At 37.2% G+C, this 21281-nt stretch overlaps 3 protein-coding genes across 10 annotated transcripts in view; 2 read left to right on the plus strand and 1 right to left on the minus strand.

Moving 5' to 3' along the window:
• nebu (solute carrier family 2 member nebulosa) overlaps positions 1–3324 on the plus strand; it is a 111206-nt gene extending 107882 nt beyond the window's left edge. For all 8 annotated transcript variants that reach the window (XM_074091523.1, XM_074091524.1, XM_074091519.1 and 5 more), the window contains one exon: positions 347–3324. In XM_074091523.1, the coding sequence (XP_073947624.1) occupies positions 347–1707 (1361 nt within the window). In that variant the 3' untranslated portion in view covers positions 1708–3324. The remainder of the gene's footprint in view (positions 1–346) is intronic.
• Positions 3325–5002: 1678 nt separating this feature from the next.
• On the minus strand, positions 5003–8390 carry LOC141430680 (mucolipin-3-like). The gene has a single exon (XM_074091517.1). The coding sequence runs from the start codon at positions 8105–8107 to the stop codon at positions 6308–6310; it is 1800 nt and encodes a 599-aa protein (XP_073947618.1). The 5' UTR covers positions 8108–8390; the 3' UTR covers positions 5003–6307.
• An 845-nt stretch (positions 8391–9235) lies between these two features.
• On the plus strand, positions 9236–21112 carry LOC141430683 (lipid droplet-regulating VLDL assembly factor AUP1-like). Its single transcript, XM_074091528.1, has 8 exons — positions 9236–9424; positions 9565–9731; positions 10915–11027; positions 11475–11548; positions 12447–12580; positions 13697–13905; positions 16788–16944; positions 18119–21112. Exons 1-8 carry the CDS (start codon positions 9387–9389, stop codon positions 18367–18369), a joined length of 1143 nt encoding a protein of 380 aa, XP_073947629.1. The 5' UTR covers positions 9236–9386; the 3' UTR covers positions 18370–21112.
• Positions 21113–21281: the final 169 nt, after the last annotated feature.

Below are 21281 nucleotides of genomic sequence, written 5' to 3' on the forward strand. Positions count from 1 at the left end.
TGTGGTAAGTGTGTCTTATATGACTATGGTCTATGTCAGCCTCCTTGTAGGGCTCTACAATTAAATTCGTGTAACACTCCAATTACTGTCAGATTCAATGATTATTTAATTATCCAGTATGTATATAATTATTATTTTTTTACTTTTATTTCTATGCAATCTTTTTGTGAATTTCTTATAATTTCCTAACATGTAAAATTCCAATTTTTTTAATTATACTGTGTCCATTGTGTTTTTTTTTTATAAATAATGAATGAACGATGATGAAATGAAATAGAGTGCACAATGTGTCATCAATTATACTGTAAAACACAAATTTTAACCAATTTTTTTATCTCTATTTCAGCCACACTTGGAGCTCTAGCAGCTGGATCTATGCTGGGGTGGTCCTCCCCAGTCGTCATCAAGATTATTCAAAAGAACAGCACCGACTATGACTTCCCGATCAGCGCGTCACAGGGCGACTGGGTGGCCTCGCTCATCAACCTTGGCGCAGCTGCCATTTGCTTCCCCATTGGCATTATTATGGACGTCATAGGTCGCAAAAAGACCATGCTGTTCCTCATATTACCCTTCACTCTTGGCTGGTTACTAATCACCTTCGCTACCAGCGTCGGAATGTTGATGGCTGGCAGATTCATCACCGGTGTAGCCGGCGGAGCCTTCTGCGTCACCGCTCCGGCATACACCAGTGAAATCGCACAGGACTCCATTCGTGGCACCCTCGGTAGCTACTTCCAATTAATGATCACCGTCGGTATCCTATTCGCCTACGCCGTCGGAAGCTACACGTCTGTATTCGTGTTCAACATCCTCTGTACTTGCATACCCCTCGTGTTCGGGCTCGTGTTCTTCTTTATGCCAGAAAGCCCTAGCTATCTGGTCATGAAGGGAAGAAATGACGAAGCGAGAGACGCTCTCATCAACCTGCGCGGAAGGAATTACGATGTGGATTCTGAACTGAACAATCTAAGAGAGAAAGACGACGAGGCCAAGAGAAATCCTATATCGTTTAAGAGTGCCATCACGAAGAAGACCGCAGTGAAAGCCCTGGTGATTTGCTACGCGCTCATGTTGTTCCAACAGCTGTCAGGTATCAATGCGGTTATCTTCAACACCTCGGCCATATTCGAAAGCGCCGGAGCCGCGATCCAATCTGCCATAGCAACCATCATCATCGGAGTCATCCAAGTGGTCGCCACGTTCACGTCAAGTTTAGTTGTCGACAAGCTTGGCAGACGTATCTTGCTTCTCTTTTCCGCCCTCGTCATGTGTCTGTGTTCCACCGCTTTGGGTGTATTCTTTTTCTTAAAATCTACCCACGGTGCTGACGATCCTATCGTCCAGAGTATCTCCTGGTTGCCATTATTGTCCCTCTCGTTGTTCATCATTGCTTTCTCGCTCGGTTTCGGACCTATCCCGTGGATGATGGCGGGTGAATTATGTCTGATCGATATCAAGGCTTTCGTCGGGTCTACTGCTGGTACCTTTAACTGGCTGCTCAGCTTTACGGTGACCAGTACCTTCAACTCTTTGAACGCGGCCATTGGGCAGGGCCAGGTATTCTGGATGTTCGCCGGGATCATGCTCCTAGCGTTTGTGTTCATCTTTTTCGTTGTTCCGGAGACGAAAGGTAAGAGCGCCGACGAAATCCAAGTTATGCTTGGAGCCCCGCCTCGCAGTCAAAACGTCGATGAGAAAAAGTAAAAAATAGACTGAAGAATTTGTTAAATACTAAGACTTAGTGCGTCTGGCCGTTTTCGGCACTCGTGGCATGTCGTTACATGAAACACTGCGAGCGATGTTTATTATTCTCTTCGATTACCAAAGAACTCTCCCATTGTTCCGTCTGCCAAGTGTTGACAACTTAATTAAGCGTAACAGGTTGGAGTGTGTTGATTATTTTTATTTAAATTATATTTATTTTCATCTAGAATGGTTTTATAATGATCAGTGGCGTAGCTACCAAGGGTCTAGGCGGGGCAGTGCCCCGGGGCTCTCAAGCTCAGGGGGCCCTCGAAATTCTGCTTTATAGCTGATGATAAAGTTGCTTAGCATTTTTAAAGTATTTGTATATATAATGATTTTACTTCAAAAAACCTTACCAGTTTTGATAGCAGTGGGCCCCATTTTTTTATTTGCCCCAGGGCCCTAGGTTACCTAGCTACGCCACTGATAATGATTGAAAGTATGGCAGCTTAATTGTTGATTCGTCGTTTACTTTGTAGATCCAAATTTTATATAAAATTGATTATTAGTTTTATTTAATACACAAGCAATTTGAAAAATTGCTGAATGGATTTTGCCACAAAAATAACAGATAAGCTTTAATAGACCAACGGCGTTAGACCATATTACTATGGGAGAATAAACCAGATAAAAGCATGGGCGGCGGCAGGATTAATTTCAGAAGGATGCATTGCATCTGCATATAGAAGGTGCATTTATAGGTTTCATTCTCTATGTCTAGTTCTATTTATTTTCTTTTACGCCAGGGGGGTGCTAGTGCGCCCCCTTGCACCCCCGTCCCGGCGCCCATGGATAGAAGTTAGATAGTGCTAAGAAATTATCGTGCGTTTTCGGTACATTGCGGCTGATGATAGATAATTTATTGATCCATTGCTTCGCAGCCACGTAATGTAAAGACGCTCGCACAATATTCTTGCACCGTCTATCTTATTGGAGCTAAATGGTAGAAACCATCCGTATGAATAATTTTCCCAGCTGGCTTTTACATCCATATCATTAAATATCATAGAGCCTACTATTTTATTGTTCACTAGACTAGATTGTTAATCGATGTAGGCAATCAATAAAATACAAAAAAAAAAACTATGAAATGTTCGTGACTCATTGTAGTTTTTATATAAATATAATAAACATAACTATCGTAATATATTTTGGAGAAAATGATATATTAATAATTAAGTATGTAAGGAAAATATATGTAAAAAAATATTACTGTTGGCGTATCTATTTATTAAAGTTGTGGTCTATTCTTAGGAACGTGAATTATGTCATTATAGTTATTTGTTGATATTTAATTGTTTCTGTGCGCTTGCCAATGCCAGTATATTCGCCATAGCAAATACATTATACAATGTTTAAAATAAAAACCACACATGATAGGTAATTGTAATGTAACAACGACTTTAATTCTTTTGTATAGGTATTTGTTTTGACTTCTATGAGATTTGAATTTTAGTTGCGTAATGTTACATATCTAAGTTGAATATGTCTGCATTACCTGGCTGTATGTTGTGATTTGTTTAATTTAAGTGGCATTAGGCTAAACTATTTTTTTAGAATAAAGAAACAAGATAATTTTTAAGTTTTACTTTCTCGTCCGTTTACTCCCTTCAGTTTGCGTACGCTTTTCTTCACCCTCTTGCTTGAATGACAATAAAGGGGCAGCTGGTGCTAATAAATAAATAGGGTGGTAAATTTTGAAAATATACTCAACATAAAATTTGGCCCACTATATAGGTAGTCATTCACGATGACGCGTGCCGTGATTCTTATTACAATGTTATTAATGTCTAATTTTGACAAAATTACGCGTCTTCGGTATAATTTCCTACGTATTACTGCATACATTTGAGGGCCAGATTTTTGGCTGCTTGGTAGTTTTTTTTTAATTTTCTTCGGAAATCCAACGTCTTGAAAGGTTTAGATAATTAGGTAACTAAATGAAAGCATAACCTAACCAAGAAAAAGTTGGAAAACCCCGACTTTGTCACTTCAAAGTTCAATATTTTAAATAGAAAGACCAGATTTTTAATAAAAAAAACCCGCATACGAGAGCTACGGTACCACAGACAGACAGACACACTTAGCGGTAAAACTTATAACACCGGTCACTTTTTACGTCAGTTGGTGTTTTAAATATTGAAATTCCGCCATTAAATCTATCTAAACATTTACACTTCTGTATTGAAATACATTATAGTTATTACGATGATAGATACCTAAGTAAAATGTTTAAAATCCTTGAATGTACCAAATTAATTAAGTACCTAAACCTTCCATGTATAGCAGCACAATACAAGTAGGTAGGTATTGTGATAGCAGTTAAAACTATTCTGGATGACTGGAAAATATTACGGACTTTCCGACAATAACAATAAGTAACTGTTTAAAATCATCGTCATCAGTTAAGTTGGTACATCCACATATACCTATTTACCGAAGTTTCTAGTGTTTCGAAGTAGTTGTTTATCATTCGATAACGCTGATAATAAAAATGCTAGGATTTAGGTCATGATAAATTAGCGGTAACTTTAAACCATGACAGCTTGTGGGGTAGGTAAGACACGATTACTGATGTGCAAGTTGCAGAAAGTTCCCAAAAAACTTTTGGAAATTTCTGGAAATTTTCACAAGAAATACTATAGGAAATTTAAATTTAAGAAACGGAAAGTTTCAATCCCCATACAAAGTTTCCTTTGGCACATCTGTATACACGATTAGTTTATTATTATTATTAGTAGTTTATTTTACATTTTAAATTTATACCACTGGCGAAGGAAACATCGTGAGAGAAGCCTGCGAAGCAATTCAGCAGTGTGTGTGAAGTTCTCAATACGTACTGGTAGCGCGTGGGAACTTCGGCCCGCGTTCTAAGAGGCCTGTGCCCAGCAGTGGACATTATATAGGCTGAGATGATGATGATGACACGCCCGATTAGTGTGACTAAGAAGGAATAATTCTGTCATCAATACGCGAGAAATTTTATAGTGTTGACAATGTGTATTATACTCTGCAGTGCTACTACGAAACTCGAAACACGAAGTTCGTGTCGTGCTGTCCCACTTAATACGAGAGCGAGAGGGACGGTCGAAACGAACTTCGATTTGCGAGTTTCGTAGTAGCCCTTCTGATCGATGAGTCAATAACACGCATACGGTGATCAGACATAACACGCAGATAATTAAAACATTACGAGACCAATGAGTTATTGACCCAAATTTGATTGCAGTGAAACCTGAGTAAAAGATAAATGTTTGATACAAAATATATATTATTTTACACATTCATGCGTTAATTGACAAGGTACAATATAATTAAATAAAATAGGTACATACAATGTGCTTGAGATACAAACATGTGATCTACACAGATATACTTAGATACTAAGTACAATTCCAAGCTTAACTCACACATACTTTCTACAATTTATTTAATGTATGTACTCAGGTACCATCAGCTAAATAAGTGGTCTATCAATTTTTAAACAAGTTCCTATCAAATGAATATAATAAATAAATATCTTGGGACACTTGACACCAATTTGACACAAATATGTCGCTAAAGTCGAACTTTCAAGTTGACAGACACGTCTATTGGCATTATTGTTTTGTAACATGCAAACGATTATCAACTTTAGGGTGGTAGACCACATATTTGGCTGATGGTATATTTATTTATTATTTATTATTATTATTTATAATTAAAATAATACAAAAAATCTCTGAGAGGAGGCTGGGATGATGATGATGATGAAGACAAAAATTGCATGAACCTGTATCTATTTCTCTAATTCAATAATAATAATAATTTCAAACTGCAAAAAGAACTAGTAACATTTTATAGACAGCAAAACTTACAACTACCTACTTTACAATTTATATAAATATTTCCATATATTTCAATTTCATTAATCCTTTGCAAAATATTACACTATAAGAAAATACCCCAGTTTGGCAAGAAAAAATAAAAAACATAAGTAATGCTGTAAATTTTCATTGATTTATAAATAAATAAATAAGTGGGCAAGTTGAAGTTAAATTCCACAGACCATTAGATCTAATATATCTAAGATAGTTAGATTGAAGTCTGTGTTCAATTACAATCATTATTAAAATTAAGATAAGATTATGTTAACTTCCGTATCTGATTAGATTATGCAGTACAATATAAAACATTTGATTGTGCTACAAGTAGGCTCGTCTAACACATACACCATTGCAAATAATATGGTAATTGTGAGAGTTGGCTAAAACATTATGCCCTTTGGATTACTCTATGATTGATGACCTTATTACTTTAACAGTTGCCATAGATTAACTAAAACGAATAAACACATTTTTCTCTTTGGTAACTAAGGTACAAAATCATTTTCTGGTCACAAGATCTAGTGGTACTCTTTTAAATACTTTACAACTTAATCAGCCTCAGAGCTACCTCGCAACTGCCCCCATTTCCAAAATCGCAACATTTACATAAAACATCTAATTCAAACACTTAGATACCTAACATGACATTAATTATTTACATTCATTGTTACAATCTATATAATTCATACTGTTTATAATAAGTTTAAAGTGGATCCGCCCCCTCCTATCTTAGCATATGCGCTTCTGTAAAAGTTGCAACAAAACAATGAGTTCATTGTGGCATTGAGAGATGACGAACTTTGCGTGCGGTACAGTCCCGATGAGACCTCTTCGCAGCTCGTTTCGCCTATAAAAGTGTGTAAATCACTCTTTGGAAAACCATCCTTGTAATATTGTTTAATAGTGTCATACGCATCCATTATGACCGAAATGAACAAACTGAGAACAACATAGATGTACAAACTTATAAACGAGTACAGGTACACTCTACTGAACCACCAAAGTAATGGTGATTTTTTTGACATAACAGAAAAGGTAGCAAACATATCATCTCCATTAATAAGTGAGAAGAGACACTCTGAGGTGGTTGAAAGGGATCTAAACTTCATGTGGTATGGGCCTAATATCAACCAACCGCAGAATGTAAAGCCTGCATACAAGAGTAGTGCACAGATAGAAAACCTGAAGATCTTTGGTGCTGCCTTTTTCAATGTTAGTATGACAACGTTGTATGTTTTGAAGAAACCTAAATATCTTAGTACTCCGAACCAAACTAATAAGTTCCCTGTGCCTAAGAATAATGAGCACACATTCCATTGATCGTTAGTGAACTGATTACGTTCAATCTGTTCCTTGATTGCTGAACCCATGATAATAAGGATGTCATTAACTATGATCATGATGTACCAGATGTTCAGAAACTCAAGTCTCCCATCCAAGCTTAGTTCTTTGTTATACGCTCTCCGGAAGAATTGAACAGTCAGTTCTTTTAGCAGTTGAGCACGGTAGATAGCTCTGCTACACAAAATCAGTGATGCTGAACAGATTAAAATGACTAGAATGTTCAAGATACTTCTCAGCACCTGATCAATTTTATTATCCGTAACATATTCTTGGTCTCCTTTACAGGTTAATTTATATGGTTCAGCATCTAAGGACAAAGACATCTGACCATCATGATCTTCATTATCAAATATGATAGCGACATCAAAACGGTAGCAATCTGGTGGAGTGATGGGACCCGCTGCTCTGAAGTTAATAGTTTTAATGGAAAACATCATTTCTGCTCGAACTAAAGAAGCAAAATCCACCTTCAAGTCAGATTCCTCGAAAAATTGCTTTGATCTGAATAAACCAAATGTTTTTGTAAAATTTATACATGAGGGTACTATTTCAGCATTGAACTCATAGCTTTCATTAAATCCATTAATGATACCCTGCTTATAGTTGTACTGGCAGAACTTTGGTGGTGGTGGAATGTTTTCCTCGTCATTATATGAATAAGGACCTATAGCATTGGAAAGGTTGTAATAGCCTTCATATGCATAATCTAGTGCATTATAAAATTCATCCAATTTGTACACAGCTAATGGCCCTGCACCAGGAGGATATGCATTTATTTCTCGCGTGGAATCCCAGCCGAGCAGGAATAGGTGCGAAAAACTGATTCTATTGTCCCACGTGTAGTTTACGTGATTGTATCTGTTGTGTGCAAATAAACAGAGCTGGAAAGTGACAAGTACTATCTTGATAAGCTGCACGACGAACTTATAGGGAAATTTCCGTTTGGCTTGCCACTTCTCGATTGGGTTCATGAAGAAAAACTGCAGTTTGCGACGCATTTTTTCCTCCAATTGTGATCCAGAGGCGGAAGAGGTACCTTGAGCAAATCCTTGACTTGTATGGTTTCCTGGTGTGTGCCTTGGATTTTTGCGTTCTTCTTCTCCATCTGAACATGAGTGATCTTCTGGTGATGAGCTTACACCCTCCATTGGGATCACTTCTATTTTTATTACGAAAGTAAACAAAGATCAGATGTCTTGTTGTTACTGTCTTTGTTCCTACAAGCAGCTCGATATACAAGTGGATGTCACGAACATAGCACTCAGACAGAACGAGATAATTTAAATTTATAGAGCAAATAAATCTGATTAAATTACTTTGTTCTTTGATTAATACATTGATTTATGAGTTTTATGACAATCAAGTTTTATCACACACGACCGTCATCCGTCAAAACTACTTTTATACAACCAACCACAGACTACTAAGAGATACTAATACAACCAGGGGGGACAGTCGCCTATACCGTACTAATTCATGTCGATAGCGCCGCCATCTCCTTTATCTAACCTAAAATAAAACAGATTGTTGTCGTTTGTTTCAGATAGATGTCACTGAAAGCTTGAGATCACAAAATTTTATTTATTAAAAAATATTTTGTCGTTGATAATTACCGCAAAATGAACTTTATTTTCGAAATTGACAATCGTATTGTAATTTCTAATAAAAGTCATATAATTGTATCCGCTCAGTCGTTACAAATATTTTTTGTGTAGCAACCCTCTATGTCAGGCCAGGCGTCTATTCGCGCTCAACAAGGAACAAGATGGCTACGTTACAATCAAAACTCAAGTGCTCAGACCACATAAAAAGTAAAGACAGTGCTGCAAACGGAAATTGAGGCTGGTTTAACTTAAGAAGACTGAATCCAAGCGGTCTCACTTCTCTTTGCAGCCCTGTTTTTAGTTTTTATGTGGTTTGAGCTGGGAAGCAAATCCAGTAAAGTAAAGAATACCTGTGACTATTAATAGCTATACGTATGGATGGATATATACATCAATGTACTAGTTACGAAATGCAGACGGCGCTTCAAAACGGTCTGCATGAATGAGACGAGAAGGGCTCTCTTTTCCCGTATATTATACTACTCTTTGAATACAACGTATCAAATCAAATCAACCAACACAGACAGATAATGAACATAAAAGGAAAAGATCATAAAAGATGATTGATGGAAACAGTGTAAATAGCTTTAGCCAACCAAAGAATTTAACCGGTTGAGTTACTCAGTTGAATTCAATTCAGAGAACAGCACTAGAAACGTCAGATTATTAAAAAAAACAAACATTTTACTATGGGCAATATTGTACAATACACATCACGTACCTACGCGATATTTTTGGAGAAATTCGAAATTATTGGCTCTTATTTATTTCCTAAAATACTGTAAGCTTTAGAAATTGTTTATTTTGATCTCACTCATGAACCATGGCTTTAACAGCGGAGAGGCTTAGAAACGACGACAGGTAAACACTACTTCGTTCGTTCTACTTACATATTGTTCGATATCTTTAGGGAAAGTTAGCCATGTATTTCGCTCTCGATCGTTTGCTTCAAAGTAATTATCTTTATAGTGTAATAAACTAAAATGTGCTTATAATTTCAGGTTTTCTGGCGAAAACGTTACGCAATTTCTTTTGTTTTTGCCGTTTGGGCTATGCCTTTTTGTGTTTCGAACAATTTTGGCTTTATTCCTATGGGTTGCTTCGATTATATTGCCAAATAAATCTACCGTGAGGCAGATGCTGTCTACCCTGGCCTGCTGGACATTTGGTGAGTTTTCCTATCATGTTTTTGTGAATAAACATAATGTAAACAAAACCCACACAATGCACATGTTTTGCTCTCGTTTAAATTAGAATTTCCTGCTCATGAATCATAGTTGTAGCCTGGAGGTATATAGACTTGCAAATACATGAAGTTAATAATGCATTCATCAAAAATATCAGTAAATACAATGTTATTTTGATTTCTGTCAAATGAAATTCATTATGTCCAAGACTAGCCCAACAGACTATTACTATTTAAAAGATAATCAAGAATTGTGATAGTTAATTATGTGTAGTAAAACAGTGTCCACCCTTGTTACAAGCTTTTATTTAGTTTCACCTGTCCGGTTCTATCTGTCTATGTGTCTGTTTGTCTGTCTGTAATCAAATCTTGCAAGTTAAATTTGACCAACTTCCAGTAGTCAGATTGACTTGAAATTTGGAATAGTTATGTAAATCGCGTGACAATACAATAATCTAGTAGTGACATCCTGGTAGTCCAGTAGCATCGAGTTGAAATTTGGTAAAGCGAAGAGCAAAAAAAGCATGTATTAAAAATGATTTTTTTATGGTTAGATTTTTTAAGTCCGTAATTTTTTTTAAATTCATATTCAGGCCACGGGGTGCCCTACTCGCTTGTTTTTCTCCCTGCCTTAAAGTCAAAACATGTTTACACACAATTTTTCATACTCACACTTGTTACCTACATAAATGATAATGTGTTTATCACCTTATGGTGATAACATAACTTTTTAAATATAGTGAGTGACAAATCCATAGGCCAATAGGCTATTATTATTGCCAGTCCTGACATTTGAAAATTAGCATTCAATGGTGACCTTTAAACTATTAGTTCTATGTTCTTGTGTTTTATTTGTTGGTTTTAAAATTGTGAATGAATATTTAATGATATTTACGAAAGCTGGTGATCTTGGTTGTGATGGTGTTATTGCTATTTTTCTCCATTTCATCAGGCAAAAACCAAACGAGGCAATGAATCTAGAAAAATCAAACATGTTTTTTTATAATTTTTTCCTTAAATATGGGTGATTATTTTTATTTGTAGTGTGTTTTTAACTGATTCTTAGAATTACTAGAACAAGGTTTTCTTTGCCAAGACTCGCTGGTCCTACTCTATTGCTTTTATTCTTGGTAAAACAGTTAATCATTGAGTTAAATAATTTCAGGCGTTTACGTAAAGGTGAAAGGGACGCGTGACCCGCGCTGCAGCGTGTTAGTAGCTAACTACGTGTCGTGTTTGGATTCGCTCGCCGCCTCGCATGTGCTCGGTACTATTAGTGTCAGTATCAACTTAACTTTAGATATTATACAGACAGACTGCTATACCCGCTTCTTTATCCACATCCCACACAAGAGAAAGAAAATCCCTTCTTTGCACACCTCTATGAACTTCAAGGAATATTATCTGCCATAAAATACAATACAATACAAATAATTGTATCGGTATTTTACAATTTCAATTATAATAATAAGCCTTAATATGCTGAAACTCTTTGTTTTGTATACAATATTTTAGTCTTTAAAAATTATTTTGTTATAATGTGTCCTGGACTTTGGTGTGCGTACAGGCAAGGGTCTCAAAAGATTTCCACTGTTATTATCATTTGCATCTTCACCAGTTGCTATCTAAAGTTCGTCCTCTCATCTTTTGTCTCGTGAATCAAATAAGGTATTTTTTTTTAATGAAGGAATAGAAACATTAAGTACATTATGTTTTTCATTGCAGCTGAGAAAATGGAAAGTGCCGCCATTTTTTGCGTCAACGCTCGGCATAAGGAATGCGGCCCAGTTTGTGAGAAAGTGAGTTGGATTCACGTAAATAATAAATAAATAAAATACATTTATTCAATACATACTTTGTTATCGCAAATAATACAATAAATTTTTTAATTTCTACCTTTGTACAAACTATGCAGAGGGAAAGCGACTCAGCTTATCCTTGCTCCTTGCAGAACATTGTCTCTTGGAAAACAGACACTTTTTTTCAGTCGCCCCTATTATCCATGCCATGCCCGTATGATACCTTAACTGGTAACATTTTCTTACCCTTAGCTACTGTACATTAAATAAATAAATAAATATCTTGGTACACTTGACACCAATTGACCGAGTCCCAAACTAAACAAAGCTTGTACTATGGATACTAGGCAGCGGATAAACATACTTATATAGATAAATACATATCAAACATCCAAGACCCGAGAACAAACATTCGTATTATTCATACAAATATCTGCCCCGGCCGGGAATCAAACCCGGGTCCTCAAGCTTCATAGTCAGGTAAACCTGCGTTAATATATGACACAATAAAGCGATAAATACAACTCTATTTCTAGAGCCAGTAGGATGTGTCAGATATTCTTGCACGTTCTGCTGTGGCAGATATGAATGCAGTTTGGTCAATCAACTTATTAGTGTAATTTGTTGCCATGGTAACGTCTCCTGAGTTACTTATTAAAAGTATGATTTTATGGGGTAGAAATCCACTAAAAGTTAGGAGTTGTGACAGTTTTAAGGCAATTCCTACATGGCTTATCTCCTAAGCATGCTACTAATATACATTTTTGTAACAAAGTTACGGGACAGAATAACATACACTAAAAAGTTGAATGGCCCTGGGGGCTGTACTAATATTTTTAAATTAGAAACCAGACCGTTTTAGTTTTTTGAACTATCATAAATTCAATATCTTTTGCAGACAGCATTTTGGAGAGTGTCCCAGCAAGCCGGTGCTGTTGCAGCCGGAAGGAGGGCCCACGAATGGGCGGGGGCTCTTGAAGTTCACGGACTGGCCCTTCCCTGTGGGGAGTAGAGTTCAGCCCGTGGCTATCAGTAAGTGGCACAATACAACGACAAAACAAAATGAAAAACAAGTCTACTGGTCTAGATTTCTAATTCCCAACTGTTGAGATCTATTCCTTACTACTGTTTATTGTAAAGGTAAAGGTCGCTCTGAAGCAATAAGGTCGTCTATTGCTTACTTTGAAAATCGCTTTATAAATGTATGTGTTGGACTGTTGGTGTTCAATAAAGAGTTATTGTATTGTATTGTATCCCGTCAGCGAGGGGACAAAAGTAGTAGTTTAATAGAAAAAAACGATGGTGACTATTAACAGAGTCGGATCTACAATTTGGTAATTTTGGGATTATTATGTCAAAGTCAATATAAAACAGTATATTTGACTTTGGCCCAATAATTCCAGATCCGAGTCACCACCATAATCACCGTCGAAAATGTTGTGTCATATTATACTAACATGCTTATTAGATGACCAATTACAAAACTACCACAAAAATGCATGTTTGGCAAATTTTAATCCGAAGAACGTAACTATAGCAACGAGTGACAAGAAAAAGTTGATCGACCCATAAGGCCAAGCACGGACTACGATTAAAATTTTTGCGACACGATTTTAGAATCGCGCTGTAATATATCGCAGAAAATTCACTGTGCGCACTGCGATAAAAAAGTCGATGATTTGTTCATTCTCAGCATGGATTTTGTACCAGTCGTTTGTCTTGCTTATTGCTCCCTCGGAGGAGTAGAAAAAAGAAAAAGAAATTATCAATGTTGGACTCATCCTTTTACAACTGAAAGACATATCAATGGTTTGTTTTATCACAAACATAATGAACTGCCCCAATATCCTAAAAATATCTTAAAAAGCAGGTTCCTACATGTTGACGCTAGGAGAGCGAAATACCGACAGCATAGCTGCGGGGTCCGGGGTGCGATTTTATGATCGGCTCCTTATGCTGCACTTCACTTTTGCGACAATCGCGTCACGAGCAGTCGCGGAAAAATGACAAATCACAATTTTAAAATAGCTGCGATTTTTTTTCCGCATATGCGCGCATTTATAAACACATGCGTTGCATTTTTGCGACAAGATTATCGCACGACAAAAAACTTAGTGCGCGCTTGGCCTAAAATCGTTCGTTCCCCAGCGGTGGAGCGGCCGTTCACGAGCGTGACGGTGCACGGGGCGGGGGCGGGGGCGGGGGCGGAGGCGGGCGCGGGGTTCCCGTGGCGCGACGCGCTCTGGTTCCTGGCGGCGCCGCTCACGGTGTACACGCTGCGGCTGCTGCCGGCCGTCGCGGCGCCGCCCGACGCGCTGCCCGCTGAAGTGGCGAACGTCATCGCGCAACACTTACAGGTCAATAGGGAATAGTGTTTTTGCAGGCGGTAGGACCTTGTGCAAGGTCCGCCCGGATTGCTACCACCATCTTGCTCGCTAATCCTGACGTGAAGCAGCATTGCACTGTTGTTTCGGCGTGGAGAGTAAGACAGCCGGTGAAATTACTGGCACTTGAGGTATCCCATCTTAGGCCTCTAGTTTGGCAACGCATCTGCAATACCCCTGGTGTTGCAGATGTTTATGGGCGGTGGTGGTCTCTTACCATCAGGAGACCCACTTGCTCGTTTGCCATCCAGTCGATAAAAAAAAGAAGGGAATATTACTGAATTTTTTTCCCGTCAGAGTGCAGCACTAGCGCAAAACCGTAAACTGTTTTTTGAGTATCTTAAATGCCATACATTAATATCGTATTATTTCAATACGGTATTTGACTACTCCTGAATTTGCCAGGTCTTATATATTATAATGAAAATATAGGTATACAGAATGTGTTTAGCGAAGAGAAAACATAAATCAGTTGAAAATTAGATTTATAGTGATTTTTCGAAAAATCTATATACCTGTCTCTTTCTCAAACGCTTTTCTCTATGCAGCAAGTATGGCGCTACTAGCGTGTGACGTCACATGCCAGTATGTCTTTCTCTGTCTAATCTTGGATTTCAAACCTTTATAACTTTGTTATTTGCAAAGGTAGCTTAAAATTTTGTTTCTCTATTCGATAACAGGCATTGTAAAGTTTTAATTTATAATACATATAAAAATAGTCAAATACCGTATTATTTTTTTGGAAATATAGCTCTATAGATCCTATTGTTTAAAATATCATGCTATTTTGTTACTAATAAATATATCATGATTTCTATATGTGCTAATACTCTTTGGTCATGATCTGTCATGGCGACTAAATATAAAGAGAACTAACGTTATCATGGGCTTGCGCTAGTGTCGCCCCCTGCGCAGAGCTTTTCCTAATATGCCCTATACTTACACTTTTTTACCCGATTCGAAAGAGGGTTATGTCTTTCGAGCGTATGTGTGTAAGTATGTATGTCCATTTCTTTGGTCCTCGCTGCAGTCTAAACGGCTAGACGGATTTTAACATATGGGGTCCCGAACCCAACTGCCTTAAAAATACTAAAAAGATAAAAACAAGGCTAGTGGTCTAGAACTGTGTTAAGTAGCTAACTTAAAGTTCAACGGTCTGGACCCCTTAGGTACTAACAGCCTTATTCATAAAAAATCCTTAATTGAGGTTTGATCGGTCTGTTACTTAGCAGACTGATTAAGCTTGTTAGACGGTTGTCAAGAAGTATGATTCATAAACGCTTGCTAGCAGTCTGCTAGTTGTTGAGCTGCTGATAGACGGATTAGACGCGTTATGTTGGCCACCTTGACAAATCAAAGACAAAAAATGGCCTAATCGATAATTTAAAAAAAAAATGACAGCAGTGACAGCAAATTAGCAGGAAAAAAAATAAAAGCGAGATGTTTGTTTTCCCGCCATTTCCAATCCGCATGTTTATGTTGTGCAAAAAGCCATAATTATGTAATTCATCCTAATTTTTTTTTTCATATTTATTTTTAATTTATTGTTGCTAATTTAGAGGATTTTTAAATACAAATTCCTGACAATAAATTTTCCTGTTTTTTTTTTTAATCTTTGCGTAGCCCTGCCTCCACTATAAATATCTTCGGTATGGTTTTTTGCTCTTGTCAAAGTCAGCTGTTCATACTTGTGGCGGCCATTTTGTGACTTAGCAGGGAGATAAAGGAGGGTCTACGGTCCTCTAACTTTAGCAGAGCCTTGATCGACTGATTAGCGCTAACAGACGTTTATGAATCATGTTTTTTAGCATCGGGCCTTCAAGGAGCCTTCAAGGAGGCTCTAACTTTTTATGAATAAGGCTGTAAGAGTTTTAGAGCTGGTCACGATTTGCATGGGTCCCGACTGAGTTAGCTACTTTGGCCAATCAACTATTTTACCGACACTTTAGGCGTCTCCTGCGTTACCAAAATTGTCTCTGGCGTTACCAAAAAATCGTACTTCCAACAAGATATTTCACGGTTTAATAGGTTGAACTTACGTAGGATGGCATGTATTCATGTACACCATCTATTAAATTACAGAAAAAACATGTTTACTTACAAAAATCTGCAATTGGTTGAAAAATGTCGCGGACAGATTAGTGTGGGTAAAAAAGTTGATTGGCCCACTTACCAGAATCCTAGCCTACTGTTTTCATCTTTAGTATTTTTTTAAGGCAGTCGGGTTTTTGATTTTTTATCTACTCTACGACGATAGTCGAGTCGAGTAGTTCTACAAGCGTTTCAACCGTTATCAGTGTCCTGCCGCTTACACTGAAAAAATGAGTCAGGACTCCGTCCGCGAAAAAGTATGAAAAATTGTTTACATCCTATCGTCAGACCTACCGAATATATGCAAAAAAAAAACATAAAAATCGGTCAAGCCGTTTGGAACACGAACATTTTTGACCGGAGAATTTTATATATTACATTTGGTATCGTTAAATTAAGCTATTTCCAGCGGTCAGTAAAAAATCTGGATTAATTCTAGAACACGCTTGACTAAGACATAATAGAACTCTTAGTTCGGAAAATAGTTTCACTTACTGCTTGAATCCTATTTATGGGCCCACATTGATCATGTCTTATACTTCGTTTTTTTTGGCATTAGAAAAAGGGTAAACAATCTTGACGAGTCTTTTTACTGAAAAACGTTTTTAAAAACCTTTATGACACCAAAATCAAATAATCATATGTCCTTGTTACATATTTGCTGTGACTTATTTTTCAAAAGTGTTACATTCTTTCTAATGCTAAAAAAACGGAGTATAGTCGAATACTGTTTCAAATGTTATCTTTCCAACTGTGTGTTACAGATCGAAGCGACAGACATATTGGCGTCGCAGCTGAGCCTTGCGCCCGCGCGTGCGCCGGCCGCGCCGCGCCGCGAGCCGCGCGACCTGACGCGCCGCGCGCAACAGGTCAAGGAGGTGTTGCCGCGCGTGCCGCTCCAAGACATCTTGAGGGACCTCGGTCAGTGCTAACACTACACTAATACATGCTATATACAAGGCTCCGTTTCCACCTGAGATGTGCACGGATGGCAAGCGAGCTATGTGTTTTTTATGATTCATGAAGCAATAGCAACGCTTCATTTACCTCGCCTCGCTCCGCTCAGCTGTTTCCACTAGAGATGTGCTGTGCGAGGATAAATTAATAGGTAACTGAAGCGTTTCTATTGGTTCATGAAAAGAAAACACAAAACAAATCATCGCTCATCTTTGGTGGCAACTGCCGACTGCTCAGACAGTATGCCACATGGCTCAACTATCACTAAAACAGCACAAAATGCCATTACGTTTCGAACTCATCTCATCTGCTGCTGTTTAACAGCTGCTGCTGTGTTATTTTAAGTGAAACATGAATAAAATCCGGCTCGAAGGACCACTTACTCTGTTCAGTAAAATAACAGAGTAGATTATTTTAATAAATTTGTTTATTATGGAACAAACAATTTTACAATATTATGTTGAGCTTGCATTGCAAAGCTTTTTGTACAACTAGTGTTGCCAGGCGGACAACTACAGAGAAGAAAAAGAAATGGAACTAAAGGTCCCTATTAATGTTCAATCATGTATTGAACATTATTAATAAAAGTAAAATGATTATTGTTTTATTTATCAATTCAATTAGTTCTGAAAAGTGAACTACTATTAGAAAATATCTATTAAAGGGCTTTTATAAAAAAAAACAAACATCAAAGGCTCTAACCTAACCGAGTCGGTTTTGCTCTGAATAAGCTAATTTACTCGCTTGATAAAATTATGCGTATTCATTTTATAACAGTTTAAGTTATAGTTAATAATGTTAATGCATATTTCAATTATGCGGATTCATTGTTAAGCTTCTTTATAATTATGCAAGTTCGCTGTTATGCACAGTATTGTATACATATTATGGGTAGTTTTATGTATTCCTAATGTTGCTCCAAACTACTGTAAATCGCACCAACTACCAAAATCTATTCCTTACTTCTGTACATTGTTAAGGTTGCCTGGAAGAGATCGCTCTGAAGCGATAAAGCCGCCTATTGCTTATCTCGGAAAATCTCTATACATATACCCGTGTTTTCTGTAATGCTTGCTATGTGTTGGTGTTCAATAAAGAGTTATTGTATTGTATTGTCTAATGTCCACCTTCGTTTCAGCCATTACCCGCAGCGTGGACGTGACAATAACGAACTTCCTCGAAGGAGTGACCCCCTACACCCCGGAGCCCGAGCCCGCGCCGGTCGCCGGGCCCTCCCAGCCCAAGTATGTGACCCCCGCCCCCCAGGCTGTCTTCCCCAAAAGCGCGAAGGAGCGCCAGCTCAGCTTCCAAGAGCGGAAAGCGCAGATGATCGCCGAAGCCCGCCAGAGGTATATAGCGAAACACGGCATGCAAATCTTGAACTGTTAAACTTTAGCGTTCTACACGTGGTTTTATTTCACTTTGGATGTGCTAGGTTAAATTAGGTTGTTAGCCAAGATCTTTCGATGACTCAAAGTCCGATTTGAAGTAAAAGAAAGAGAAAGTTGTAGGTATTACTTAGGTTCGATCGGTTCTTTAATATATGCATCCACTTTTTCAGACTAGTTGGATAGAAAAGTGGATACCTACATATATTAAGGCACTGACTGTACACTAAAACTTGTTTGCGTTAGCAACTCGTTCGGTACTCGAAACAAAAGATCAGTTTTCTTTTTCTTTCTCATTTGAATCTTCAGGAAAATGAAGAAAGCCGACAAGTCCCAAGCGATACTAACATTCTGGTTAAAATACCACAAACAGGACTTATCACGCTAAAACACACGAGTAATATTTACCTCGACATTTCGACCACATTACAGTGGCCGTGGTCATGAGTGAATGTGGTCGAAACGTCGAGGTAAATATTACTCGTGTGTTACCGTGATGAGTCCTGTTTGTGGTATTTTGACTATGAGTGAAAATCACGAAAGTTTAAAACGTTATAACATTCTGGTTGTACTGTACTGTCAAATTAATGTACCTAGCTTTGTACCTTGCGCAATTATGTCGACGTATATTTAACTGTCATCTTCAAAAACTTGACGTGGTGAAATAAGCCCTAAGGGCGCGTACACATAGCGATCAGTCACAGCTCCGTTATTTGATGGCGTATGTAGTTGTATGAGCAAGTTCACACACAAAAAGTATTCCGGATCCAGTGAAAAATACCGGCCGTTTTAAAGGTCCTTTTAAACGTGAATATTACCTCCAGTAGCGACGGATCCTGTAAAAACGGACGTTCTGTCGTGACCTAAGTCGTCTAAATTCCTGCAAATTGGTGTCGTAATTGTACGTTTTTAACTTAGTAAGTTTGATATACGTCGACAATTTTGCTTGATAATTGGGCTTCTGTTACGTAAATAAGGAGTGGGAGGAAAGATAAACTTATTTAACATTAACATCCGATGTTGTGATGATCAACCATTTGACGTTAAATGCAGGTACAGATGGTTGTGAATAATGTTTTTCCATCTTATTATTTATCTTACTTTCTCAACTAGCTTACTGAAGGTAATTAAGCAAGCGAGATAAATGGGCCAATCAACTATTTTACCGACACTTTTGGCGTCTCCTGCGTTACCAAAATTGTCTCTGGCGTTACCAAAAAATCGTACTTCCAACAAGATATTTCACTGTTTAATCGGTTGAACTTACGTAGGATGGCATGTATTCATGTACACCATCTATTAAATTACAGAAAAAACATGTTTACTTACAAAAATCTGCAATCGTTTGAAAAATGTCGCGGACAGATTAGTGTCGGTAAAAAAGTTGATTCAAAATACGATGGAAAAGCGTTATTCAATTGATCTGTATATCACAGTTATGAAGAATATAGCGCTGGCGCTCTCATTTGATTTCTTCTCTATACAGGGTGGCTTAAAATTCTTTCAGAATATTTCAGGAGGTTAATGAATGTTTCTCATCGGAATTTTTGATCTAAAGTCACGCCTTTGATGCGGTATACTTTGAATGACGATCAATGAACGGTCAGCAAAATAAGTGGTCTATCAATTTTTAAACAAGTTCCTATCAAATGAATATGTCGCTAAAGTCGAACTTTCAAGTTGACAGACACGTTCATTGGCATTATTGTTTTATGACATGTAAACGATTATCATCTTTAGGGTGGTACACCACATATTTGGCCGATGGTCCCACAATTTTAAGACCCGAAAAATATGAGTTCAGTCAAGCTAACCTAACCAAACCATTAGAAGTATTCAGGAATAATTTAAAGGCATCTTGTATAAATACAGGCTTGTAAACTTAAAGATCTTGACGTCGAGTATTAAAAGACAAATTGACTTGGGTTTTCGTTTGAAACAAAAGATCGGGTTAAACACAAATTGCAATGTTATAATTACGCACTTTCGTTGGGTTGATAAGCCACCTTGGTTGCTTAGTTTCGGGAGCAATGCACTTCGTCCTAACCCAATATGATGCTATTTTTGAGTGATAATTTATCCTTAAATTATCTAAAATCTTTCACTTTTGCTGGTTCTGTTCCTAAAGTTTACTTTTGCTCTTGTATCTGTGTTATTTATAATTATTAATATTTAGTAAACTTCATAATTAGTTCTTACTTTCGTTACTTCCTTACTATTATACCATGTTTTATAGTTTAGTATAACATATTTGTTATTGTTATTTTATTAGTCAATATACGAGTTGGAAAAGGTCAGTAACTAACTATGGAATCATATCGGGTTTGCTCCAAACTATTTGACATTTGTCGTAAAAATTTAGTCATTTCTGTCGATAGTTAAAATAGAACACCATCTGTTTGACATTCAGTACTATGTAAAAGTAAAGATTCACGTCAGTTCTCCTTAGCTAACATATAGCGTTTATATTACCCGATTGTTCTTCCTTGTCATTGTCACACAAAAAGAGAGAGAGAGAGAGAGAGAGAGAAATAATGTCTTAGAAGTTCTTGTACACATATATTTAGTTAAGACTTATTATTAGCTCTGAAACTGTCATCAATATTTGATTGGATCTATTATTTGGAATTGCCTCGCGAAAATTTAAAAACATAGTTTTTTTAAGGTGTAAAATAAACGGAGGAAAATTGTATTTCTCTCTTGTGTTATTGGTTAATTTATATCCTTTGTAAACAAGGGACGGTAATATTATATCCTAACTTCTTAAATCGAGTAACACAAGTAAGCGCGACTAAAATTTAGTTATATATTAATATAAGTCTCATCATGTATAAAATTTAGTTATATTTAATTAATCTTCATTAATGCTATCTACATCTATTATTTTCTATAAACTATAACACTACAACACTG

This window comes from Choristoneura fumiferana, chromosome 8, assembly GCF_025370935.1.
Source record: "Choristoneura fumiferana chromosome 8, NRCan_CFum_1, whole genome shotgun sequence".
Taxonomy (NCBI): domain Eukaryota; kingdom Metazoa; phylum Arthropoda; class Insecta; order Lepidoptera; family Tortricidae; genus Choristoneura; species Choristoneura fumiferana.